Source organism: Aegilops tauschii, chromosome 3, assembly GCF_002575655.3.
Source record: "Aegilops tauschii subsp. strangulata cultivar AL8/78 chromosome 3, Aet v6.0, whole genome shotgun sequence".
Taxonomy (NCBI): Eukaryota; Viridiplantae; Streptophyta; class Magnoliopsida; order Poales; family Poaceae; genus Aegilops; species Aegilops tauschii.
In genome coordinates, this window is record NC_053037.3 from 58,375,830 (window position 1) to 58,402,105 (window position 26,276).

General features: G+C 48.0%; 2 protein-coding genes and 2 pseudogenes across 2 annotated transcripts; 2 read left to right on the forward strand and 2 right to left on the reverse strand.

The window, feature by feature from the left end:
• The first annotated feature begins 1,571 nt into the window (after nucleotides 1–1,571).
• On the forward strand, nucleotides 1,572–2,380 carry LOC109738260 (histone H3.3-like). The gene is made up of 4 exons (XM_020297359.3): nucleotides 1,572–1,646; nucleotides 1,778–1,857; nucleotides 1,942–2,032; nucleotides 2,210–2,380. The coding sequence occupies exons 1-4, from the start codon at nucleotides 1,572–1,574 to the stop codon at nucleotides 2,378–2,380; spliced, it is 417 nt and encodes a 138-aa protein (XP_020152948.3).
• A 2,570-nt stretch (nucleotides 2,381–4,950) lies between these two features.
• LOC109738261 (uncharacterized) lies at nucleotides 4,951–5,724 on the reverse strand (annotated as a pseudogene).
• Nucleotides 5,725–12,856: 7,132 nt separating this feature from the next.
• On the reverse strand, nucleotides 12,857–24,514 carry LOC141042707 (uncharacterized). The gene is made up of 5 exons (XM_073511585.1): nucleotides 24,446–24,514; nucleotides 24,030–24,357; nucleotides 13,309–13,541; nucleotides 13,089–13,226; nucleotides 12,857–12,952 (listed from the first exon to the last, which is right to left on the reverse strand). The coding sequence occupies exons 1-5, from the start codon at nucleotides 24,512–24,514 to the stop codon at nucleotides 12,857–12,859; spliced, it is 864 nt and encodes a 287-aa protein (XP_073367686.1).
• Nucleotides 24,515–25,507: 993 nt separating this feature from the next.
• On the forward strand, nucleotides 25,508–26,053 carry LOC109742658 (uncharacterized; annotated as a pseudogene).
• The last annotated feature ends 223 nt before the right edge of the window (nucleotides 26,054–26,276 follow it).

Below are 26,276 nucleotides of genomic sequence, written 5' to 3' on the forward strand. Positions count from 1 at the left end.
TTGTGCAACTAACCAAAAATTTCTACCTAAATCTCTGTACAACAACTTCAAATCAGCCAATGCATTACAAACAATACAACTTGGAGAAGGACTAGGAATCATGAACAGATCTCAAACCCCGGCCAATTGAACAGGAACTAATCAGCACTACCAATCGCCCTAAAATCGCACAACGGGCGCCGTGGACGTGCATCCCCTACTACCTATCGACTACCCCGTGCCCTGGCCAACTACACCTTGGCCCTGGCCAGCCACCCCGTGCCCTGAACAACCCCACTGGACGCGTCCTTGTAGATCTCGACCACCGTTAGGTGCGTGCTACCAGAGAGGACAAAGGAACTCAACATGACCAAAATCGAGCATAAGCAGGGGTAGTTCGTGCCGTTCCCGAACCCTAGGAAGCATTCCCCTCACATATCAGTGCATCCGCGCCCCGCGAGACAGAGAGAGGGAGAAGAAGCATGGAGAAGCCGCAGGCGAGCATACCTCCGACGCCGAGGAGCAGCAGCGATTCCCCCGCGCGAAGGACCACCCTCAAGCCGCCGCCGACCTGAGCACTCCGCCGCGACTCCCCCGTATCACGCCCGTTCGGTGGAGAGGCTGGCGAGGACGAAGACGAAGATGGAATGGGGAGAGAGCACCGCTGCGGGCGAGGGATTTCAGGCACAGATTTTGAAACCGCTGCCCACGACCCCCACTCCTCCCTCCTTTACGACTTACATGTGGGCATCCCCACGTCCGGATATGGACTAATCACCCCCAACCGCGGCGCGGGGCCAATCCAGACCAGGTGGCACGTGGCGCACCCGGGCGCGATCGCTGGCGCGATCGTGCGGCCAGGAAGTGGCCGCCCGGTTCGGTTAGATAGTGCGACGTGCACTTTGAAGGATTTAGGATAAATCTGATCCATCTCCGTTAATAAAAAAGTAGCATATGAACTACTCCCTCTGTTCCCAAATATAAGTCTTTTTAGAGATTTCAACAAAGGACTACTCCCTCCATTCCTAAATATAAGTCTTTTTAGACATTTCAAATGGACTACAACATACAGATGTATGTAGACATATTTTAAAGTGTAGATTCACTTAGTTTGCTCCGTATGCAGTCACTTGTTGAAATCTCTAAAAAGACTTATATTTGGGAACAGAGGGAGTACATAGCAAAATGAGTGAATCTACATTCTAAAACATGTCTACATACATCTGTATGTTGTAGTCCATTTGAAACATTTAAAAGGACTTATATTTAGGAACGGAGAGAGTAGATGGTTTAGACCGTGATCCTATTACTGTGTTATTTGTGATATTTTCTACAAATGTTTTGCCGTGTTATTCTGATCCTTTTGTTGTGTTGTTTTTCTACACCACATGCAAAATATCCAATCCAAGGTGGGGTATATTTCTAGTTGAGGTCTAAATATTTTGGCTTCTGCACACGTCCTAGAAACAACAAATTTTAGGGGAGTGGGCGGTTACATTTGTTTTAGATGTCCTACAAAGGATGTGTTGCTATGCCATAATGTTATTGCCATTTTTTAACTTTTATGCATGACTCACTATTTTGTTTGCAGGATGGCTCGAACCAAGTGTACAACTCATAAGTCCACCGGAGGAAAGGCTCCCACGAAGCACCTTAGGGCTTTCTATGTAATATTTCTTAGTGGTTATCTTTACTATTTGCATTACTACATAATACTGCAAAAAAATATGTATCTCACTTTTTATGTTATAGTTGTTAATTTATTTGACAATAACTTTATTATTGTTTGCGATGATAGGCAGCCGCTCGTAAAACAGCTCTAGCAACTGGAGGAGCGAAGAAGCCCCGCAGATATCGTCCTAGAACTATTGCTCTTCGGTATGTGCAACATATACAATCAGAGGACATGTATTATTATTACACGTTATGAGTTTCTTATCATTCATACACATGCTTTTGTAGTGACATTCGCAAGTATCAGAAGGGTACCGAGATGCTGATAAGGAAACTACCTTTTCAGAGGCTCATGAGAGAGATTGCCCAAGTTTTCAAGGTACTTTTATGGGGCTCGCTTGATATACACTCGAATCCAGCTCAATCCCTTTCAATAATATCCATGTATATAAGTCACGTTAGGTGTTTCAATAAAACATCTCTAATGCAGTTTAATTGAATAAGAAATATTTATGTTTATGATGCTTTCCTTTGGCTTTCTTTGCTACATCTGTAGATTGATCTACGCTTCCAGAGCCATGCAGTGCTTGCTTTACAGGAGGCGGCAGAAACATACCTCGTGGGACTGTTTGAGGACACCAATCTTTGTGCCGTCCATGCGAAGCGTGTGACCATAATGTCCAAAGATGTTCATTTGGCTAGAAGGATCCGTGGTGAGAGGCTGTAATTCATCTAAGCAGATGGATCAACCCCAACTTCATGTTGCATGTTGCTTCCTATATGATTTCCGGGTTTATGAAGAACAACATACAATATCTTTGATTTGCCATGGATGTTAAACTATTATTAGTATTAATATTAATATGGTTGGTTATATATACCAACATAACAAATTGGCTTGCGCCAAAACCTTCTAAATCTTAAGTGTGCTCTGTTGAACTATATATATACTTCATATTGTAGCATATGGTGTGATGGTACTATCTCTATGGTTGCACTATTTTGTTTTTATACCTTATTTGGCCCTCATTGAACTATGCATGGTTACTTAGCGTCTTGGAGGAGATCAACCTTTGCGTGCATGTTTAAGAGGCATGTCGTTCCATCAACATGCGTATCATACATGTTCCCGGGCTAATTAGAATCCAGCATGCATGGCCATCAACATGCTCCAAGGACGTCTACTAGGGCCGGCCAGGCCATGTCTGGCACTCCTTATACATGTTTAGTTTTGGAAGAATTCAAGCCCATGTGCGGTGACAGTTGAAGACTTGAAACATAGGTTCTATTTTGAATTATACGGTTTGTCTTAAACAATTGATTATGTATCAAAAACCTTCAGTGGGCATGAAGAAACTCCCTCTTCGTGGTGATGTCATGACCTGGTGGGCACACCACATAAACCAGGTTGGTCTAGCTGCTATTGGGGCAGTCTTTGGGAGGACACATGACGGCATCAAAAAAATTAGTAGTGAGACATTTCTGTTCCATGTTCTTGATCTCTACTAAGACCAATGACAGACATAGCTTCGACATCTTCTTAACTTTGCCATATGCCGCTAATGTTGTGTTGAGCTGTATACATGTGTTAACATGATTCTCATTATTTTTTAGTAGAAAAACATTATATCGAGGACCATGCACCACCTATAATTGCAGATAATATTTGTGCAATTTTAGATTTAGAAATGAGCAATGGGCTAGTTGCACATTTCATTTTAATTCATTATTAAATAGAAACCCTTTTGGATTTTCTTTCATTGTATTGAAAGAATTTTCAAAATTTAAACAAGAAATTAATTTAAAAATAGTTCTATAATTGCAACTTAGAAAAAATAAGGGACAATTGCATTTTTACCCCTAGTTGGTTCCTACCCATGGATTTTGCCCTTACTTTTAGAGCTTGCCCAGTTTTGCCCTTACTTTTTCCGTCGAGGTCCCTCGAATGCCCTTTGACCCTTTGACCAAAACTTTGAAAATTCATAACTAATTCATATGAACTCAGAAAAATGCAAATAAGATATCAAAATGTTCAGATAAACATTACCTTTAGGTGCATATCATTTGTATTCAGGACAAAAACACCCTTTAAACTACATGAGGTAATTAATGTTATTAACATTATTAAAAATAAAAAGGTATAAACAATATTTTTTCATGAATAAAAATTACATGCAAATGTAGGTGATGTTTTTTGAACATCCAGATATCTTATTTGCATTTTTCTGAGTTCGTATCATCTTGTTAAGAATGTTCTAACAACTTTGACCATTATTTGGAAACTTCATAACAAGTTGATACGAACTCAGAAAAATGCAAATAAGATATCAGGATGTTCAGTAAACATCACCTACATTTGCATGTAATTTTTATTCATGAAAAAAATATTGTTTATACCTTTTTACTTTTAATAATGTTAATATCATTAGTTACCTCAGGTAGTTTAAACCGTGCTTTTGTCCTGAATGCAAATGATATGCACATAAAGGTAATGTTTATCTAAACATTTTGATATCTTATTTGCATTTTTCTGAGTTCATATGAATTAGTTATGAATTTTCAAAGTTTTGGTCAAACGGTCAAAGGGCATTCTAGGGACCTCGACGGAAAAAGTAAGGGCAAAACTGAGCAAGCTCAAAAAGTAAGGGCAAAACCGGTGGGTAGGAACCAACTAGGAGTAAAAAAGCAATTGTCCCAGAAAATAAACCTATGCTAACAAATTATGTGCAATTTTAGGTAAAGAAATGCTATATTATTTTGGTTGTACATTTTTTAGATAACTAATATAATTGTATAGGTTTAGAATGTGCATTTGGGTTGTTTGGTCATATTGGAGACTCAAAATTGCACATGATTCATTTCTACAGTTTTGGTATTAGAAATGAAGCCTAAAACTGCTCATATTCTTAATTTTGCACCTTTTTGCGATTAGATACATGACATTTAGGTAATTGTGCATTCTGAAGGCCAACATTACCCCATGAAAAAGTGCAATTGATCGCATATTTACATTGAGAACATAGTTTTTCTTTCTAGGTATTTTTACTTTTGTGGTACTGAATATGTTTTTTTTAAGTATTGGACTTCTCTCGTGGAGACAGAACAAGCCTCGATTCTTTACCGGTACGTTGAAAAGAGAAACTGACTGATGCACGGTAAAAAGCAGACGATTGATTGTGTTTGTTGATCGTAGTCTAAAAAACTGCAAAGTGCAATGCCACAGAAAAGCAAAACAGCACTACCAATGTACGTTGCGACTTGCAAGTTGCAACAAACACACGCAGGCATGATCGACGCATCATACATCGCCTTCCAATTAATTCCCCGATTGATCCTTGCAAAGTGCTAACAACAGAACCGCAAAAAGTAGATCGAATTCGATGGGCACATAGATCATCCATCCATGGTTTCACAAGATCAAGGAAACAAAGTAGCCCTAGCTAGCCAGCGCGAACGACCGATATCAAGCAAGCAAGCGGAGTCGTGCAGAGCTAATCAAGACAAGAGATCGACCTCTCACTGGATGCGGTCGCCGATGGCATGCTCGGTGGCAAAGGAGGCCAGCGCGGACATGCTCGCCACGCCGACCACCACGGGCTGGAGGTCGAGGGCGTGGAGCTGCCGTCGGGGTTCTGGCTGTGAAGCATGAACCGGACGGAGCCCAGGAGGGCGAGGGCCCCCTCCACTCGGCGGAGCGCATCCTTGGCGTGCTCCCTTCGCGGCCTGGAGCCTGATCAGGCCAAGCCACTCGTGGTCGTGGCCGGCGCGGAGGTCGCCGACGCGGGCCACCGGCTGCGACGGGACGGCGCCGCAGCCGTGGAGCGCCAGGCGCTCGGCCACCGCCGTGTTGATGATGAAAGCGGAGAGGTGGTCAGACGCGTGCTGGAGGTGGGTCGTCGCGGACTGCAGCAGGGTGTACCGCCCCTCGGCGTCGCGGGTGTCCAGCGCCACCTGCGGGGACGCCAGATCGTCACGCGCGGCGGCGACCCTTTGCCTGACAGCGGCGCAGCCGTCGCGCGCCTGGCTCGCCACATACAGGTACATCACCTTCCATGGCGGCGGCTGCGCCATTTCTCTCTCTCTTCTCTTCTTTCCTTCTTTCTCCCCTCCCCTCTCCGTCGTCGCTGAAATAGCCAGCCTGGCATGGGCTGACAGGTCCCAGCTTAGTCAACATACCAGTGTCATGACACAACAACTTCACTGACGGGTGGGCCACACGTACGTGGGACCAGGTATCCAGTGGGTCAAAAGCTACGTTAGCTCGCGGCAGAAATCACATATTTGACCTGAGAGCGAAATCAAATCACAAATTGACCTGCTTTCGAAAAAAATTCACTCTGCTGACCCTTTCGTGTGGCGCCCGATAGCTAGGCGCCGCATCCTACTATGCAGCGCCCTTACCTTGGGCGTCGCACCTCCTGCCAGCGTGGCAGTCCTGGTCCAGTTGCGGCCCCACAGACGGCACTGGAGCGCCTAAGGCCTAGGCGCCACACTTGTAATGTGCAGCGCCCGTCTCTTAGGCGCGGCACAGTCTGTGTTCCACTTAGGCTGGCCCCACCCTCTCTCCCCTTCCACCCCCATCCCACACACCCCGACCCCACGCAAACCCTTAGACTTGCGCCCCTCCTCTCTTCATCTCTCCCCCCTCTCAAATCTTTCTCAAATCTTTCAAATCCGGAGTATTTGACCGTGGATTTCGAAGCCAACCCCTCCCTTAAGGTAATCTCCTCCGATCCCCTCGTTTTCATCCATAGGAATTGTCACATTTGCTCAAATCTTGCTACTTTGGGGAAACCCTAGTTTTGGCTTGGATTTGCAAATTTGTGTTGAATCATGTTATATTTCTTTGCTAATTTGGTATGGTTAGGCTTTCATAGTATGCTAGGGTTAGGGTTATGTGTGTTTGATGTTGGTGTTAGGGTTATGCTATGGTTAGGGTTGTGGTTATTGTTATGTGGGGGTTATGGTTATTAATTCATATATATGTTATGGCATATGTATTTTGTGCAAATATTTTTGTTAAGTACTTACTTGATATATGTGTGTTTTTGATTATTATAGGGATGGGGAGAACATGTGTTTATGTTCATCATGTGGATAAAGAGGGCCTTTTGAAAGGCAATGTTGAGCCAGACCCGGATGAGCTTGACATGGTGTTTGAGAGTAGTCCTAGCTATGCGGAGCTCTTGGACCAAGTGAGGAAGGATTTGAATTGGAAGGACCCAAGTGACGTTGTTGAGTTCGAGGGAAGGCATAATGTTGGTTTTGGAATGCACATCCGTTGGAAGACAATGAGTGTGAACTCCGAGCAACGTTGGGTTGCATACAAGGAGATGGTTGCCGAATCTCTAGACAAGGCTCTTGAGTTATTTGCCTCCAAGAAGGTTGAGTCTACTTTGAATTTGGACTTGAACCGGAACCCCTCCCCGTTGGTTGCTAGCACTCCCCCACCCATTAACCAAGATCAAATGAGTGAACCTCATTTCATGCAACAAGATTGGCCAACATTGAGCCCGACTCCAAACAACCAAAATGGAGATTTTGAAGAGGAGAATGATGAGTACGAGGAGGATGACAACGAAGTTGATCTCCATGACAACAATGTGGGTGATCTCGACCAATATCATGTGCAAGAGACAATGGACCAATCCATCCCTTTTTCCCATGCATATGCATCAGACTCGGATGACGATGGTCCCGATGAAGAAGTTGATGAGGAGGGGTTCACGCCGAAGGAGGCCCAAGCATTCAAGAAGGTATTCGGGCGGGATCACAAGACACCATTGTTTAAGGATCTTCGTCTCGTGGATGAAGCCGTTGTGGATGGTGGCAAATGCATATCTCTTGGAGCTAGGCCAAGTTCTCACCGTGATTTGGAAGATGGCAAGAACGGATATATCCCAGTTGTGAGTTTGAATCCTTCTTGGAATTGAAGATGTGGCTCAACAACTACTCAGTTACACATTATCGTCCACATAAAGTGGCCAACTCGGACGTCAATGTGCGTTACACGGTCAAATGTGAACTGCCAAGATGTCCATGGATTGTGCGTGCGAGGCCATGGAAAGGAGGTCCCACTTGGCGCATAGTGAGTTGTCTACCAACTCACATGTGCCGGCACAAGAATGCGGATGGCGAGCTTGTGTACCAACAACACAGACAACTCACGTCCGAGTTCATTGCTTACAGGTTATCCAACCAAATATCCACACTTCCAATAATGAGCATAAAGAGTGTCATTGACCTTGTGAAAGCCATCTTTCATTACAAGGTGAAGTACGGCAAGACATGGAAGGCGAAGCAAGCCGCATTCAAGATGTTGTATGGCAATTGGGAGGAAGCATACAACTGACTCCCTAGGTTGTTGTTAGCTATGGCCGCCACAAACCCAGGCATGGTTCACGTGGTTGAGCCTCATGGGCACCAAACATTGATCCATAACGGGAGGACCGTCCGAGTATTTGGCCATGCATTTTGGGCCTTTGAGCAATGCGTGAGGGCTTTTGAGCATTGTCGGCCCGTCATCGCCATTGATGGCACGTTCTTTACCGGACAATACAAGGGCACTTTATTGGTTGCAATAGCAAGTGATGCCAATAACCGGGTGTTGCCTTTGGCTTTCTCTTTGGTTGAGGTGGAGAACAATGATAACTGGGAGTGGTTCTTGCGTCAATTGAGAACAAGGGTATTACCGGCTGAAAGGGAAATTTGTGTCATATCGGATCGCCATCCAGGAATTCTAAACGCGGTGGTGGTTGACATTCCCGGACATACAAAGTTGCACCATCGATGGTGCATGAGGCACTTTTGTGCAAACTTCTATAGGGCATGTGGTATCAAGGAGTTGGCCGATGATCTTCAAGATTGTTGTCTCGCTTTCACCAACAAGCAGTTTGTCACATTGTTCAATGCATTGCTCAGACATAAGAAACTTGACCCCGGTGGTCTTGAATTTCTCAATAGGAACATTGTCGAAAGGAATATGTGGGCACGTGCTTTCGATGAAGATGGCCGGAGGTACGGTCAAATGACAAGCAATATGGCCGAATGCTTCAATAAGGTGCTCAAGGGTGTACGTGCATTACCCGTGATGGCAATAGTTCAATACACATTTGACAAGATGAATCGATACTTTTTAAAGTACTCAATGAAGACGGATAAGCAGATTGCTGGTGAGAACAAGGATAAGCACAAGTACCATTTCCCACCAAAGGTTGAAGAATGGTTGGACTTTCAATCACGAAAGTGGTGGTGATCTTGGCCTTGGCGGCGGCCGTAGTGGAGGAATGTTCACTTGGCTCAATGGACCATTGCCGTATGTGACTTACTATGATCTTGTTCTTTTGGCTCAATGCTTGTGTTGTCATTTTGCATTGTGTGACTAACTATTATATTGCCATTTTCATAGGTATGGAAACAATGAAGGGGGTGGAGGACACGGAGGGGGAAGGTGGGATCCCTTGGTGGTCGGAGGAGGGAGAAGAAGAAGAAGAGAGGAAGAAGAAGAAGGGACAAGGACCGTGACCTTCTTATGAACCAAAATGTGTGCTACTATGTGCTATGAGACGTAAATGACTATGTGTTTTGGCTCAATGTTTGTGTATGACTATGTGATTGGACTACTCTATTGCTATGTGTGTATGACTATGTGATTTCGACTACTATATGTGCTATGCCTTCTTTCTGTGTTTTGGACTACTACATGTGATCTGGATATGATTATGTGCCATCCATGTGAATGACAAAACATAAAAAGCACTTGGTATTTGAAAACAGCAGGCAGTGCAGCGCCTAAGGGCCAGGCGCCACACTACACAGTGCAGCGCCTCTGCCTTAGGCGCTGCAAATTGACTTAGCAAATTTTTTGGTCGAAAAGCTACTGGAACGCTTCTGTTGCTCTCTGGACTGGCATGTCCAGGTGTGCAGCACCTATGGGAGAGGCGCCACACACCACAGTGCAGCGCCTTGCCCTTAGGCACTGCACACCTGGACATGCCAGTCCAGAGAGCAACAGAAGCGTTCCAGTAGTTTTTCGACCAAAAAAATTGCTAAGTCAATTTGCAGCGCCTAAGGCAGAGGCGCTGAAGTATACTGTGCAGCGCCTTACTGCTGGGCGCTGCACAGTACAGTGCGGCGCCTTGGCCTTAGGCGCTGCACACTAACTTAGCAACTTTTGGGTCGAAAAGCTACTGGGACGCTTCTATTGCTCTCTGGACTGGGATGTCCAGGTGTGCAGCGCCTAAGGGCAAGGCGTTGCACTGTGGTGTGTGGCGCCTTACCCTTGGGCGCTGCACATCTGGACATCTATTAGGCTGCACTCACCCCCCTCCCACCCATCCCCAGCCCACACACCCCCACCCCCACACAAACCCGAAGCTCAGTCCCTCCCCTCTGCCCTCCTCTCTCCCCCTCTCAGATCCGGAGTATTTGACCGTGGATTTCGAAGACAACCCCTCCCTTAAGGTAATCTCCTCCAATCCCCTCGTTTTCATTCATAGGAATTGTCACATTTGCTCAAATCTTGCTACTTTGGGGAAACCTAGTTTTGGCTTGGATTTGCAAATTTGTGTTGAATCATGTTATGTTTCTTTGCTCATTTGGTATGGTTAGGCTTTCATAGTATACTAGGGTTAGGGTTATGTGTGTTTGATGTTGGTGTTAGGGTTATGCTATGGTTAGGGTTGTGGTTATTGTTAAGTGGGGTTTAGGGTTAACCAAGAATTCTCGGTTTTCTAGGCATGGCTTCATCCGGTTCCATGACGAGGCCACCGTGTGCTAACCAAGAAGACATGCCGAACAAGTGGGAGGACGCATCTTTGGACAAGGTGAAGGAGAAAGATGTCAACATCCCGCCATGTTGGTGTGGAGATGTTTGCAATGTGAAGGTGTCCACCGACCGAAAGAAATCATGGACGGAAGGGCGAAGATATTTTGTATGCCCGAACTATGCTTATGATCGTGCACTTCCAACTAACGCCTATGACCAACCACCGGTAAGCTCGAGAAGTAAAATGTTACTATCAAATGTGTGTCAACACTAACAAAAATTTTGTATGCAGTCACCGCCTCCTCTATGCAAGTACTTCACGTGGATAGATCTTGAAGTGCCAGAAGATGTTAAAAAGGACCAATGCCAAGATTGTCTTAGGTGGCAACAGCGGTTCGAAGAATCGTTTCGAAGAGGCTTGGAGGAAGAGCGTCGTCAGAAGGAGAGGATGGAGCGGAAGAAACAAGAGGAGGAGAGGGCACGCCAAGAGAAACTTGCTCGTGAGGAGGAGAGGGCAAGAAAGCTTGCAAAGGCTCGCGAGGCGCAAGAGGAGGACTCGGCACGTGACAAGAAGGGGAAATGGCCTCGCTCTACTCAGTAGGGACTTCGCTTCGGTGCACTCGTCGTCAACTATCTTCTAATGAATGTGTCGTGAACTTGTGAGGGCATGTGAGATGTTGGTGAACTATCTTCTAGGGCAAGCTGCCATTTGTCATTTGTAATGCATGTGTCGTGAACCATGTCGTAGTAATGTTTGAATTGTCTTAAGTTATGAACTCATCGGCATAAAATTTGTGTTTGTTCAAATTGCTGTGATGCTGTCATTGTAAGTATTATGATGTTCCGGTGAAATGAACGTGCTATAAACTCTGTTTTTCCATTAAACAGCCGTGCAACGCCCAGAACACAGGCGCTGCACTATACTGTGCAGCGCCCAAGGGATAGGCGTCACACAGTAGAGTGCAGCGCCTGGCTCTTGGGCGCTGCACTCTGACTTGGTAATTTTCGTGGATGATCAGTGCTGCAAGCCTTCTGTGGCTCTTTGGATAGCCATGGCCAGTTGAGCAGCGCCTATGAGACGGGCGCTGCACTGTATGGTGCGACGCCTAAGTGTTGGGCGCTGCACAGTACAGTGCAGCGCCTGGCTGTTGGGCGCTGCAGTGTTGTTAACTGCCAAACTGCAGAAACAGATGCCATTTTGGCCTCATGCAGCACTCACATAACTTGCTTGAACATCACTAAAATTACTGTGAACACAAATACTGAACAAGGACAACTAATAACTTGAACATCACTTAGGACAATTCAACATTACTACTAGTTCACAAACACAAATACCACACTAGTAAGGGTTCACCAACATATAACATAACCTCACAAGTTCATCAACCTAATGAAACGGCTACAAGAGCACTAACAAACACAAGCACGAATGCCTTCCGCACGTGTTCCTGGTGCCACGCCTGCAGGCAATCTTCTTCTTCCTGGGTGGACGAGCCTCCTCTTCCTGCACTTCCTCCTCCGCCTCCGCCTCCACCCCATCATCCAAGCTAGCCATCCACGAGGTCCCTACGACCACCTTTGGGTTGCCTCTGTTGTCAAAGTCGTTGGGCGTGTACCGGCGTCTGGGCTGCCTAGGCTTGAACACATATGGGGACCGACGTTGAGCGTCCGCCAAAGTCATGTCATCATCAAGCTCATGGCCCTATCGCACAATCAAACAATATGGTGAAGATCGGCGTCGTAATCAAGTGAGAATCACATCTAAAGGATTAGTCATACCTCTTGGGTGACCGCACCCTCATCATCCAGATAAGCATATGAGGAACTCACATCGTCCCCCTGATGGTGAGATGAGGGGTCTGATGGTGTACCAGACCTAGAGGCAGATGGTTCATCAAATTCGGGGTCACGGCAACCGAGAAGATTCGATAACTGCCTTAACTTCTTGGCCTGACGCTGTAACATGAACAAGTGTGGAAGATATCAAACTCCACAACATAGACTGGCTCTCATAGTGAATGCGATATGTACCTTGAGGAATGCTCGTAGTGAACCATCATCATTGCCTTTTCCAACCGGTGTGTTCTCCAGAATAGACTGGCTCTCATCAGCTGCTTTCTTGATCTTGGTGCGCTGCGGATGAGAAAGAATGAACACGTTAGCCATTCAAACATGTGTAATACGGCCAACGGGAAAGTAAAGAAGGAACACTTTACCACATAGTTAATCACCGGAATAGTAGGGACTCCTTGCCCTACCCTGACATCTCTGTTGTACTTCCCCTTTGATAGATCCTCATAGTTTACGGGTTCTTCAAGAATATCCTCATTATATGCCGGCGGGCATATCTCAACTCGAGTATTTTCAAGAAGCCATCGTATGTAGTTATCAAAAGCAAGTGGGTTATGCTCACGAAGCTGGGCGCATGCACTGCTACGTGCTTGCTCCACGCAAAGCTGGAAGCGGGTAACATACGAAGCATGATGCTTGTCCCAGTCCTTTATCTTCCGCTGCCTTCTCCTGTCCAACCTGCATGGTACAATACCAAACATTAGCAAAATCAAGAAGGACTGATGATGCTTAGTCAATACGCTCTCTTACCTATGAAGTGCTTTGTCCGTATCCACCCATTTCGGAGGGTGAGGCTGGAACAGACCAAACTAACGAAACACGCGATGTGGCAAATGAAACTCAACAGCCCAGTTGCAAGCCAGAGATCCCTATCCCGCAAGCACATCGGGTTGATGGAAAACTCCGGGGTGTACCCAAGTCTGTCATCGGCGCCATATGGCTGCCATTCCACCTATGAAATAGGGCAACAATGCAAAATTGGTGACTTTTTTTCAGGCAAGCATGAGAAATGACTGAAGTAATGACATCGTTACCTGCTCAGGCGTAATCGTGTCCAACTCGGCAACGTACTTTTGGTACATGAGATTGACATCGTTCGTCATCTCGGAAACCACATCCCACTTGTAAGCCCAAGTGGGGCGCCGTAAGTCATCATCTTCATCTTCGTACCAAGGATTAAACCTTCGGGCGTCCAGCAGGCAGACGCTCCCAGCTCCATACAGAAAGTAGAAGCATATTACCACCAATGCATGCCCTATCTGTGATCCTGCAACACGCATCGTCCAGTTGCATATGAAAGAAAAACAATGTTAAGTGGACAGGAAGGTTGCATTGGTAATGAACAAATGAGTTGATAACAAAACAAACCAACTACTTGTCGGTACAAGTACGCAAGAGTCGCTGAACCCCAGCTCCATTTGCTATCTAAGACGGTCAACGCCTTCAACCACATCCATGGAGCGTTCTTGCCCGTGGAGTCAGGAAACAAAGTCCTCGAGACAACGTACCACATATAGACACGAGCATGTGTCTGTATCACATCATCAGTGGCATCCGCAGGGCAATGCGCAAAGTTTGCTTGAATCCACGTGAAAGCAGCTCCGGCTGCTTTCCTTTCCTTCTTCTTCGGCTCTTCTCCCTCCTCTACATCAGCCTCAGCCTCGCACTACTGGAATTAGCTAATTTGCCATCTGCCAGCTCTTTGCCGTCTGCTAGCTGACGGCAAAGAAGCTCTTTGCCATCAGCTACACGTAAGTGGATGGCAAAGAAAAGGCTGACGGCAAAGAAGCTCTTTGCCATCAGCCACCTCTTTGCCGTCCGCCAGCAGACGGCAAAGAATCTTTGCCGTCCGCTGGCAGACGGCAAAGAGTGTGGTGGCCCCCACCCCCCGCTCGTTTGAAAAAATCTTAACGGCCCACCTCTTTGCCGTCCGCTAGCAGACGGCAAAGAGGCAAAAAGGCGGACGGCAAAGGCTGGCTGACGGCAAAGAGGGCACTTGCCTAACGGCAGGTACCCCCCCCCCCGCCCGTTACTCACTTCGTCCTCGCGCGCCCTTCTCCTCCGACCCCGCCGCCGCCGCCGCCCGCCGCCCCGTCGCCCCCGCCGCCCCATCGCCCCGCCGCCCCGGCTCCCCGCCGCCCCGCCGCCCCACCGCCCCGTCGCCCCGCCGCCCCGGCCCCCCGCCGCCCCGCGCCTCACCGCCGCCCCGGCCCCCCGCCGCCTCCTCCACCGCCCCGCCCCGGCCTCCCGCCGCCCGGCCCCCCCGCCGCCCCGGCCCCCCGCCGCCCGGGCCCCCGCCGCCCCGCCTCCTCCACCGCCCCGCCCCGGCCCCCCGCCGGCCGGGCCCCCCGCCGCCCCGCCTCCTCCACCGCCCCGCCCCGGCCCCCCGTCGCCGGCCCCTCCCCGACCCGTCGCCGCCCCCCACAGTGAGCCCCTCGATCCCATTTTTTTCTTTTTTTTCTTTTTTTTCTGTTTAGATAAGGTTTTTTAGTTGAAGTTTTTTCAGTTTAGAATTAATTAGTGTAGGTTATTTAGTTTAATTAGTTTAGGTTTAATTAGTTTAAATAGTTTAGTTTTAATTAGTTTAGGTTTTTAGTTTAGGTTTAGGTTAAGTAGAAGGGGGAAGAAGAAGAAGAAGAAGAAGAAGAAGAAGAGGAGGAGGAGGAGGAGGAGGAGAAGAAGAAGAAGAAGAAGAAGAAGAAGAAGAAGAAGAAGAAGAAGAAGAAGAAGAAGAAGAAGAAGAAGAAGAAGAAGAAGAAGAAGAAGAAGAAGAGGAGGAGGAGGAGGAGGAGGAGGAGGAGGAGGAGGAGGAGAAGAAGAAGAAGAAGAAGAAGAAGAAGAAGAAGAAGAAGAAGAAGAAGAAGAAGAAGAAGAAGAAGAAGAAGAAGAAGAAGACGGGGGATGAGAAGAAGTAGAAGAATGAGAAGAAGTAGAAGTAGTAGAAGAATGAGAAGACCCCCTGACCCCCTGACCCCCCATCCCCGACACCACACCCCGACACCACACCCCGACCCTGAGCCTGACCCGACACCCCGACCCCGACACCGACAAGGCACCCCGACCCCGACCCGGCACCCCGACCCGACACCCCGACCCGACACCCCGACCCCGACACGGCACCCCGAGACCGAAACGACACCCCGACCCCGACACGGCACCCCGAGACCGACACGACACCCCGACCCCCGACACGACACCCCCGACACCCCGACCCCGAGACCCCGACCCCGACCCCGACCCCGACCCCGACACCCCGACCCCGAGCCTGACCCGACACCCCGACCCCGACACCGACACGGCACCCCGACCCCGACCCGACACCCCGACCCCGAGACCCCGACCCCGACACGGCACCCCGAGACCGACACGACACCCCGACCCCCGACACCTCCCGAAAAAGGTGTTCTTTGGCCTTCCAGAAGCCGATGGGGTCATATATTTGTGAATTATTAGTTAGGTCATATATCTTTCGATTTTGTTATGAAAAACATCATATATAATTGTATTGATCGGGTAGTTTTAAATGTGCAGTTGTTTCATCGCTGCGAGGTTTGGTGTTCGACGACCTCGCCGTGCGTTTGACGAGCTCTGCCCCTTCGTTCGTGGGTGAGCACAAATGACATGTCCTCCTCCCCCATTAATTATTTGATCTATTCCGATGAAACTTGATAGCTAGATATATATGTGTCTTGAATCATCAGTATGCGTAACCAATATGTGTCTCCCATTCGAAAGCGTCATAGTTATAAATATGCATGCATTTGCATATTTATAACCTTGATTCTTTCGAATTGTCCAACGCTATCCATGGACAGCCCGAGTATGTTTAGATTGGGTTCGTTTTCCCATATGCTTTGCTCCGGATCCGACGCATAAATTTCGTCAGTGCCTCCCCTGTTGTTCTCCGGGTACACATCCTCTCTGTTTATTGCAGAGACGTGTATCAGGAGAACAGCGGGGAGGTGCTGCCGAAATTTTGCGTAGGATCCGGGACATAGCATGGGAAAATGAACCCAATCTAAACATACTCGGGTGGGATTAGGACCTATCATTACCTATTAGAGTGTAGGTTGCATGGACGTAATAAAATTGACAAAGTAGATCAACTGATGAATACATACATGCTGAATTATATATATATATTTGTTGTGTGTCTAGTAGCTCTGAAAGTCAAGATGAGTGATCGTGCGTGGATGTACACCGGTCACACTGGTCAGAACAAATGGAGCACTGAATGGTTCACAAAAACCAAGGGGTTTGTGCGAGCCGCATTTGCAAATGGCCAGAGGAAAACCTGGTGCCCCTGTTTACGGTGCGGCAATTGGGAAAAGAGGACAGAGGCTGAAATGGGCAAACACCTGCAGAAGAGTGGTTTTATGCCCGATTATACGGTGTGGACATTTCATGGTGAGTCTGCCCAACGTGACCGAGCTGAGGTGGATCGTCGTCGCACCGACGAGCATGGTACCGGGATGGAAAACATGGTGCAAGACTTTGATGATGCTCGGGATTCGGACGAGGAGATGGAGGAATCTGCAAAGGCCTTCAATGAAATGTTGGAGTCTTCAAAACGTCCGCTCCATGAGCACACTGAGCTTTGTCAGTTGGATGCCATCTCACAAGTAATGGCTCTGAAGGCTCAGTTCAACTTGGGCAGAGAATGCTACGATGCAATGATGACAGTATTTGGACGCTTTCTACCCAAAGGCCATGTAATGCCTGCAAACCTGTACCAGTCGGACAAAATCCTCCGTGCACTGAAGATGCCCTATGATAAGATACATGCCTGTGAGAAAGGATGTGTCTTGTTTAGGCTTGACTATGCGGACTTGAACTATTGTCCCATTTGCAAGTCTTCCAGGTATGTTGTGGTAGACAACGGTATGGGTGAGAAGACACAGACCAAAATTCCCGTTAGTGTTCTTCGGTATATGCCAATCGTACCAAGACTTCAACGTCTTTTCATGGTCGAAGAGACGGCCAGATAGATGACATGGCACAAAACGGGCAAAAGAACCGAACTAGATGCAGATGGGAATCTGATGATTGTACACACATCGGATGGTGTTGCGTGGAAAAAGTTTGATGAATTACATGGTGACAAAGCGGCAGATCCGAGGCATCCTCGACTCGGCATCAGCACGGATGGGTTCAGTGTGTTTGGTATGACGGCAGCCCAATACAGTTGTTGGCCCGTATTTGTCTTTCCACTCAATCTCCCCCCCCCCCGGACAGATTATGCAAAGAAAGAACATTTTCCTGACGTTGATAATTCCAGGGCCCAACTATCCGGGGAAAAATATGAATGTGTACATGCAACCGCTTAAGGACGAATTGCAAGAAGCCTGGGATAATGGGTTCAAGACATACGATGCCTATAGCAAACGGAACTTCATAATGCGTGTCTGGTACATGTACTCGACGCATGACTTGCCTGCGTATGCGCTATTCGTTGGCTGGTGTGTGCATGGAAGGTTCCCGTGCCCCACATGCAAGGGAGCTCTTGAGTTTCGTTGGCTTCAGGCCGGTCGCAAGTTTTCTTGCTTCGACATGCATAGACAGTTCCTGAATCCTCGCCATAAGTTCAGGAAAGACAAGAAGAACTTCATCAGAGGTAGAGTTGTCAAAAACTCTGCACCACATGCATTGACAGGCCAACAGACCCTGGATCAGTTAAACGCTCTCGAGCCAGATCCAGAGCGTCCAGGGTACTTCAAGGGGTATAATTCTAAGCACGCCTGGAGGCGCTATGTGATAGGCCGTTACAAAACATGAAAGAACCGAAAGGAAAGCAGAACTGGACGAAGCCAAAGGCATGGTTCAATCTTGGAAGGCCAGCTATGAGGGAAATTATCTTGTGGGTGAAAATGCAGTTGATGTTCCCCGATGGGTATGCAGCGAATCTACAGAGGGGAGCCAGTCTTGATAAATTGAAGATATTTGGTCTCAAGAGTCATGATTGGCACATATGGATTGAGCGGGTAATGCCGGTGATGTTGCGTGGCTTCATCCCTGAGGATGAATGGCTAGTACTGGCAGAACTCAGCTATTTCTTCCGTGTTCTTTGTGCGAAAGAACTATCGCCTGGCGTGCTAGAAGAAATGGAAGAGTTGGCGCCGGAGTTGATCTGCAAGTTAGAGAAGATCTTTCCACCGGGCTTCTTTAATCCAATGCAACATTTGATTTTGCATCACCCGACCGAGGCAAGATTGGGGGGGCCCGTGCAAAATCGTTGGTGCTACCCAACTGAGAGGATGCAGAAGACGCTTCGACAAAAATGTAAAAATAAACGTAGAATTGAAGCATCGATGGCTGAGGCATTCATCACTGAGGAGGCGGCAAACTTCGTGACAGCACACTACGAAGCCAAAAATCGTCATTTGCATAATCCGAAGCCTCGGTACAATGCTGACGACCCTAAAAAGGGTGGATCCAACCTCAGCCTATTCAAAGGGAATCTCGCACCAGCCAATGTTTCAAATCCAGTATCTTTGGATAACGAACAATGGCGGACCATTTCGTTGTATATCTTCAACAACCTGATAGAAGTGCGGCCGTACATCGAGTAAGTTCTCGGTACATAGTTTCGCAACTTCTATTTCCTTTGAACTGCTCTTATTCCTGGATATTTCATACAGTCGATACGTCGCCTTATTCTCGTATGGAGCGGTGATCCAAAAGGATTCTGTCGAAGAGTATGAGCTTCTCGCAAAGCAAGGAGGCGGCTATCCCGGTTTCATCTCTTGGTTCAAACAAACGGTAATTTCTATTAGACTTGTAGGCTAATTTGTAGGCGGCTATCCCGGTTTCATTCGCTAATTTGTGCGTAATGCAACAATCCTTTCATATTAAACTTGTAGGCTAATTCAGAGTCTATGGACGCCGAATTGAGACAAGTCGCTAATGGTTTTGACTATAAGGTCCGTTCATTTGACAAATACGACATCAACAGGTATCGCTTTCGTACCTATGGCAAAGAGCTATCTATGGCCGACCGAAAGTCTACAAATTGTTGTGTATCTGCTATCGGCGAAGGAGGTACCGAGTATTATGGGAGAGTTGAAGCAATTTATGAACTTCTATTCTATGGTGAAAACCCACCGAATGTCGTAGTCTTCAAATGTTATTGGTTTCAGCTGAAGGAGACTAGAAGGACTCATGAACATATAGGGCTAGTTGAAATCAACCAAAGCACCCATTTAGATGTTCCTGATGTCTATATTACGGCTCAACAGGCGACCCAAGTATTCTATCTACCGTGGGCCTGCCAAACTAATCCAAATCTGAAAGGTTGGGATGTCGTTTATGAAGTGCCGCCACGTGCTAGACTATCTCCCCCAAAGGAAGAGGATTATGAACCTCACATTAACCCAGACACATATGAAGGAGAATTCTTCCAAGAGACACGTCTTTCCAAAAAGCGTTTCAAGAACCGCTATACTTCACCCCAAAACATTGAAGTAGACAGCGACAGTGAATCCGACATCACCCCAGAGGAGGAACAAGAAGAGCCGGAACAAGAAGAGGTTACTGCTGCGGATGACCTGTCATTGCTTCACCGATTACGTCAAGGTGGCCTTGCACATGTTGATGCCACTGAACCCTATGAGCCCGTCATTGATTATAGTGATGATGATGATTATGCATTTATTGATGATACTGATCGAGATTATTAGTAGTGTCAGGTATTAAATTTTTTAATGTTGTACTTGATGATGATACACTTAAGTGATACACATATTATTATTCATGTCGGTCTTTTTTTTATGTTGTACTAATTTCGTTTACTGTTTGTCATGGCAGGTGTTGAAAGATGGTGGGCGCTGGTCGGGAGCGCGCCATGGCCCCTTCTTCGTCGGCGCGTGGTCTGAGGTCTTCGATTCCAGACGTACCTCTCCGCCGAGCGTGGCTAGACAGTATGTCCACACCGCCGGGCCCTTCTTCGTTGACCGCGGTGCCCAGCAGGGGACGAGGTAGGAAGAGAGGAGGTGGGGCACGTGGTCGCGGGAGAGGAGGTAGGGTGACTGCTAGGGCACCTTCCTCGCCGCCACCCCCAGCTGTTTCACCCGAGCACGTGACTGCTAGGGTGGACTCGTCCGAGGAGGAGGCTACACGGACTCCGGTCCACGAGCCTCCGGTCCACGGGTCTTGGGCCCACGAGCCTCGGGTCGACTGGCCTTCGGCCCACGAGAGTTCGGCCCACGAGACCCCGGAGGAGCACACGTCCGGATGGGGTACCTGGCCGGATCAGCCCGAGGAGCCGAGTGGCCATGCTGGTGATGGCGGGGAGCCGACTGATCTTGAGGAGGAGGGTGGCACCGTGTACCAGCGTGGTGCTACACGGCTCCCGTCCGTGCCGGCGACCCGCGAGCAGAGGTGGTTGATCTTCCCTGATGGGGAGAGGTACGTAAGTGCATTTAATATTTTTGTACCTTCTGCATTCACGTTTCTTCAAATAATTAATGCGTTGGCCTTGTCATGCTGCAGGGGTTGGGACCACCATCATAGTGTCCGCCGGCCCAACTCCGTCCTTGGAGTTCTTTGCCGGCAAAACTTCCCAGGGTTTGTCACGTTGCCTGGTGAGGGTCGGCTTCCAGAGCTTGGGTTGAGCTGGGAGCACTACGTGGCTGCCCCGGCCCCGCCGGATGTCATTATCGACGGTGTCTTGTGCGACACGAGGGCAGACATGGTGATCAGGACGTTCTGGGTAATTTCTCCTTTACACATTTCAAAATCTTCAACTAGCTAGTTATTAATTGTACTAATCAATATTGTCTCATTTGATTGCAGACATTCTACAGGTGTGAGGAGGGATACGAGGAGGACAGCGCAAATGTTATCCAGAACGTCTGCAAGCGCCTACTCCAGAACTTACAGCACGAGGCTCGGGTGCAGGCTGTTCGAGACTACTACGCCTTGCGTGGTATCAAGAAGACCAAGCCGGCGTGCCGCGATAAGTTCCTGAGTAAGGAGCAGTACATGAAGGTAATTCTTAAGGCCTTCTACTTAAGTTCCTTCATTTAGTAATTCTTAGCCGTAGCGCTCAAGTTTCTATTTGCTAACTTAGGCGCCTCCGAGATGGTGTGCGGATCGGATGGATTGTTGGGAGGTGTTGGTCGATGAGTGGTGCTCACAAGAATGGCTAGCCCTCCACAACCAGGCCAAGGACAAATGTGCCCAAATGGAAGGTGTGCCACACCATCAAGGCAGCTCCAACTTATATCAGTTAGGGCGCAACTGGGTATGTGGTTTGCTATATGATTCATGCAATTCATTCATCATGCTAGCTTGAGCCCTTTAATTACTAATTTTCATTGTTTCTCTCTTTCAGGCACGCCACAATAAGGCGGATAAGGTGCCAGAGGTGTACGACCTGTATGCCATGGCCCACACTGGCTCTTTCAAGAAAGTCAAGGCTTTCTCTCAGTCTGACCTTGATGATGCAAACAACTTCACCAACATCTCCTCCCACAACAAGCTCGTGAGATATAGAGATGAGGGGAAGGCGAGGAAAGGGGAGGACTTTAACCCGAGCCAGGGTCCCATTGATCCAGAGCTGGTGATGATATCTGGTGGCGGGAGGTCCCATGGCTCCATAGCCATTGGAGATGGACTTATCCGTTGTCCTAGCACTCTCCCGGAGATCAAGGCGCGCCAGTCGAGCTCCGCTCCTGAGATAAGGCCTCGTGAACGGCCAGTGCAACTCGCCATCAAGGTTAGTGATACGTACTCAGTTATCTTTCTCCATTACATTGTGTGCGCTTCCATCAATGATTACAAATGGTCATGTGAGGGGTGTTGCAGGCTGCTATACAGACTGAGAGAGATAGAACGGAGAAACTTCTGGCGGAGGCGGCGGAGAGGCAGCGGGAGATGGAGGAGAGGACGAGAAAGATGATGGAGGAGGAGAGGGCACGGAATGACATGCAGGCAAGGGCCATGTACGAGCTCCTTGTGGTAAGTTTCTTCTGCAGATTACTTGCTAGTCTTAACATTTGAGTCTCATTACTAACTAGTATGACTCTGTTCTGAAAACCAAATGTGCAGTCTGTGTGCGAGAAGTCCGGTCAGCCCGCTCCGCCGATGCCAGTGATTGCTCCTGGGAGCACGGTGAGTTTAGTTTGAATGAACATTACTTGGTAGTCTTAACATTTGAGTGTCGTAATGCTAACGAGACATTGGAAATGATCTTTGGTGCAGCTTAACTCCAGAAACGCATCGCACGATCCTTCTCCAGGTAGCGGCACTAGCCACCCCGCTCCTACACCTCCCTGATCACGGTAAGTTTCTCTAGTGTTTTGCTTAACAAATGCATAAAGACCTAGACTTAGCTTTATTTCCTCCTATATGCTTACCATAATGACCTAGAGTTAGCTTATTTTCCTCCAAAATGACCCATTTTACCTAGGTTAGCTTATAAATGATGCAGTTCATCCAAGTTAGCTCAAAAATGACCCCTTTTACGTAGATTAGCTCCTAAATGATCCATTTTACCTACGTTAGCTATAAAATGGTCCATTTCACCTACGTTAACTCCAAAATGACCCATCTTACCTAGGTTATCTCATAAACGATCCATTTCAACTAATTTAGCTCATAAACGATCCATTTGACCTAAGTGAGCTAAAAAATGATCCATTTCACCTAAATTAGCTCTTAAATGATCCATTTCACCTAAGTTAGCTGAAAAAGATCCATTTCAACTAAATTAGCTCAAAATGATCCATTTCAACAAAGTTAGCTCAAAACCGATCCATTTCAACAAAGTTAGCTCAAAAACGATCCATTTTACCTAAGTGAGCTAAAAAACGATCCATTTCACCTTAGTTACCTCAAAAACGATCCATTTCACCTTAGTTACCTCAAAAACGATCCATTTCTAACTTTCTTATTTTGCCATTTTGCAGATTTCATTATGTGCTGGATGGAGTGCTTGTTCTACTCTTCTTCTTCTTGTCTTCTCATTCTAGTCACCTTAGCTATGGAGTGATTCTTTATGTATGGATGGAACTTCTTTATGTATGAAATGATGGATGGAACTTGTTTATGTATGAAATGATGGATGGAACTTGTTTATGTATGAAATGATGTATGAACTTGTTTATGTGATGAATGCCTGTGAAATATATCTATATGTCATATATATTTTCTGTGCAAATTGTGGGATTTAACAAAAAACAGAAAAAACAGACAATATGCAGGCTCTTTGCCGTCTGCCACCGACGGCAAAGAGCTCTTTGCCGTCTGCCGCAGACGGCAAAGAAGCCATGTGGCAGCCAACTGTGCTTCCTGGGAGATGACCCATTTGGTCAGTTTGCCTACAGTGGCAGACGGCAAAGACTTTGCCGTCCGTGGCAGACGGCAAAGAACATGCACTTTGCCATCAGTGGCAGACGGCAAAGAACCTGCCATCTAGTGACGTGTAGATGACATCATAAGGCGGACGGCAAAGACCAGAGAAATTTTGCCGTCCGCGGCGGACGGCAAAGGTCTGCCATTAGCCACTTAACGGACTGACAGCGCAATTATTGCCGTCCACCCTCTTTGCCGTCCGCCGCAGACGGCAAAGGCTCTTTGCCGTCCGCCGCTAGGAAGCAGACGGCAAAGCAGCTGTTTACCGTAGCCTTCTTTGCCGGAGCCTTTTGCCGTCCGCGGCTGACGGCAAAGGTCTTTGCCGTCCGCCTTTCGAGCCTTTGCCGTCCGCCGTGGCAGACGGCAAAGTAGCTGTTTCCTGTAGTGTCGGTAGGAGCCATACCGATAAGAGCAATCATCTGCTCGCGCCACTCATCAGAATCGGTGCTCATACAGAGAGGCATCCCGTCGATAGCAAGACCGGTGATCAACGAGACATCCTCGAGCGTCACAGTCATCTCCCTAGTCTGAAGATGGAAACTGTGCGTCTCCGGCCTCCACCGATCAGCAAGAGCGGACACCAGTGGAGCGTTCAGATTCGGCGTGGACCGGTTGACCAACTGAATCCACGGGAGTAGTCCTGCCTGCTTGATGTACGGTGTGTACCGCTCATCGTAAGGCATGGCAGGACCAGAGACCCCGTGATACCGAATCTTCAGAGGTTCAAGCTTCTGCAAAAAACAAGTAATGATAAATCTTAAGGCATGTCAATTTCAACTTAAGGCAAATTTGCTAAATATTTAGATTACTCGTTATTACCATCTCCTTCTCGCGCATCATGTAGGCCCGGTGTTTCGTGTCAATGGGATTGTCGAGAAGCCAAACCATCCTTACAAAGTTCAAACAATAAACATATATGAGTTCATCTCAAATATCGGTATACACTCAACATTTCATATGTGTTCATCTAAACATCTCATATGTATTCATCTACAAGAATCTCAACATCTCCTTCTCACACAATAAATAAATGATTGTAAATTCTCATATATATCTCGTATGTCATATGTGTTCAAGTAAATCAACATCTCATATTTCAAATAAACTCAACATCTCATATATATCTCATATATATCTAAACTAAATTCTCATATATATTTCTCAAAACTAGGCATCTCATATATATCTAAAAAAATTAACAATCTAGGTTTCACTAACAAGAATCATATAGTACCGGATATGACTACACATCCTCCATCACAACACCCAATCTTGGACAAATAAAGATCCAAACCAAGCAAACCAAAGGTTCCACCTAATCTTGGGCAAATCCCTAAAATTGCAACAAATTTACGGAGGAAATGAAAGGGAACGGAGGAGTTTACCTAGTAGGAGGGATTGAAGATCGAATCCAGGCCTCAAATCTTCAGATCTGACAGGGGTGGGGGGGATCCAAAGGGGGCGCCGCCGCCGCTCTGTGTACAGAGAGTAACTTCCTGGAGAGGGGGAAGAACTGCCTGGGAGGGGCTAGCCCGATGCGGCTTAAGTCAACATGCAGCGCCCCAGCGATAGGCGCTGCACTTTACACGGTGTGGCGCCCAAGGCTTAGGCGCTGCAGTGCTGTCTGTGGGGCCGCAACTGGACCAGGGCTGCCACGCTGGAAGGAGGTGCGACGTCTAAGGCCGCCTCGCTGTCGGACGCCATACGAAAGGGTCAGCGGAGTGAAATTTGTTCGAGAGCAGGTCAGTTTGTGATTTGATTTCGCTCTTAAGTCAAATATATGATTTCTGCCGCGGCATCACAAGTAAAACAGATAGCCTCACGTCTCCTCCTACTAGTATTAACAGCGTCACAGAGAGAGAGGGGGCGCCGACGCCGGCAATGGCGGACTGGTGGAACATGGCGGCGGAGGCCATCACTGGCGCCCGCCAGCAGTACGGCCAGGCCGCCGAGGACTGCCGCGGATTCGGCCCGGGCGTGCACCCGCCGCCCAACGCCTGCCAGGGCGCTTCAGCAGGCGGCGACATCATCGACCTCGCCATCGACCGGGTCAAGCGCATCAGCAGGCTCCACGCCGTGCTGGGCAACGTCTTCTCCCTCTAGGTTGCGCGCATCGGGCTCCAGGGCAACGCGCTGTGGCGGTGGAACAGGTGGCAACTCCACCGCGCCGTCGCCGCCCGCCACGCGGAGACGGCGATGCAGCGCCTGCTCTCCGCGAGGTCGCACGGCCATGCGGCCTTCAGCGTCTTCCAGGTCATGCTCAGGCCGCCGTCGCCGCAAGCAGTCCCCCACGTCTGGGCGCCCGCGGCCGAGCAGCTCCTGCGCCGCGCGATCGACGATCTTGCCGTGGCGGAGGCCGCGCTGGGGCAGATGCGCACGGCCGTTGCCGCCGAGTACGCCGACGCCAGGATCCTTCTGCATGGCTGATAGCGCGCGCGGCGGCGATCACCGATCTCTCTTCTGTTTTGTCCTTCCCGGCCCGTCTCGGGTTTCCGTCGATCAAGGTTCAGGTGCTATGCCGATCTGTTAACTGTGATTACGATGCACTAGCACTACTATAGTTTCAGTTTGTGCTCAAAGATTTGATCCAAAACTGCACGTCGATCTGTAATGCTCGATCGGTGGATCAAGTCGATCGACTCGAGCTTAA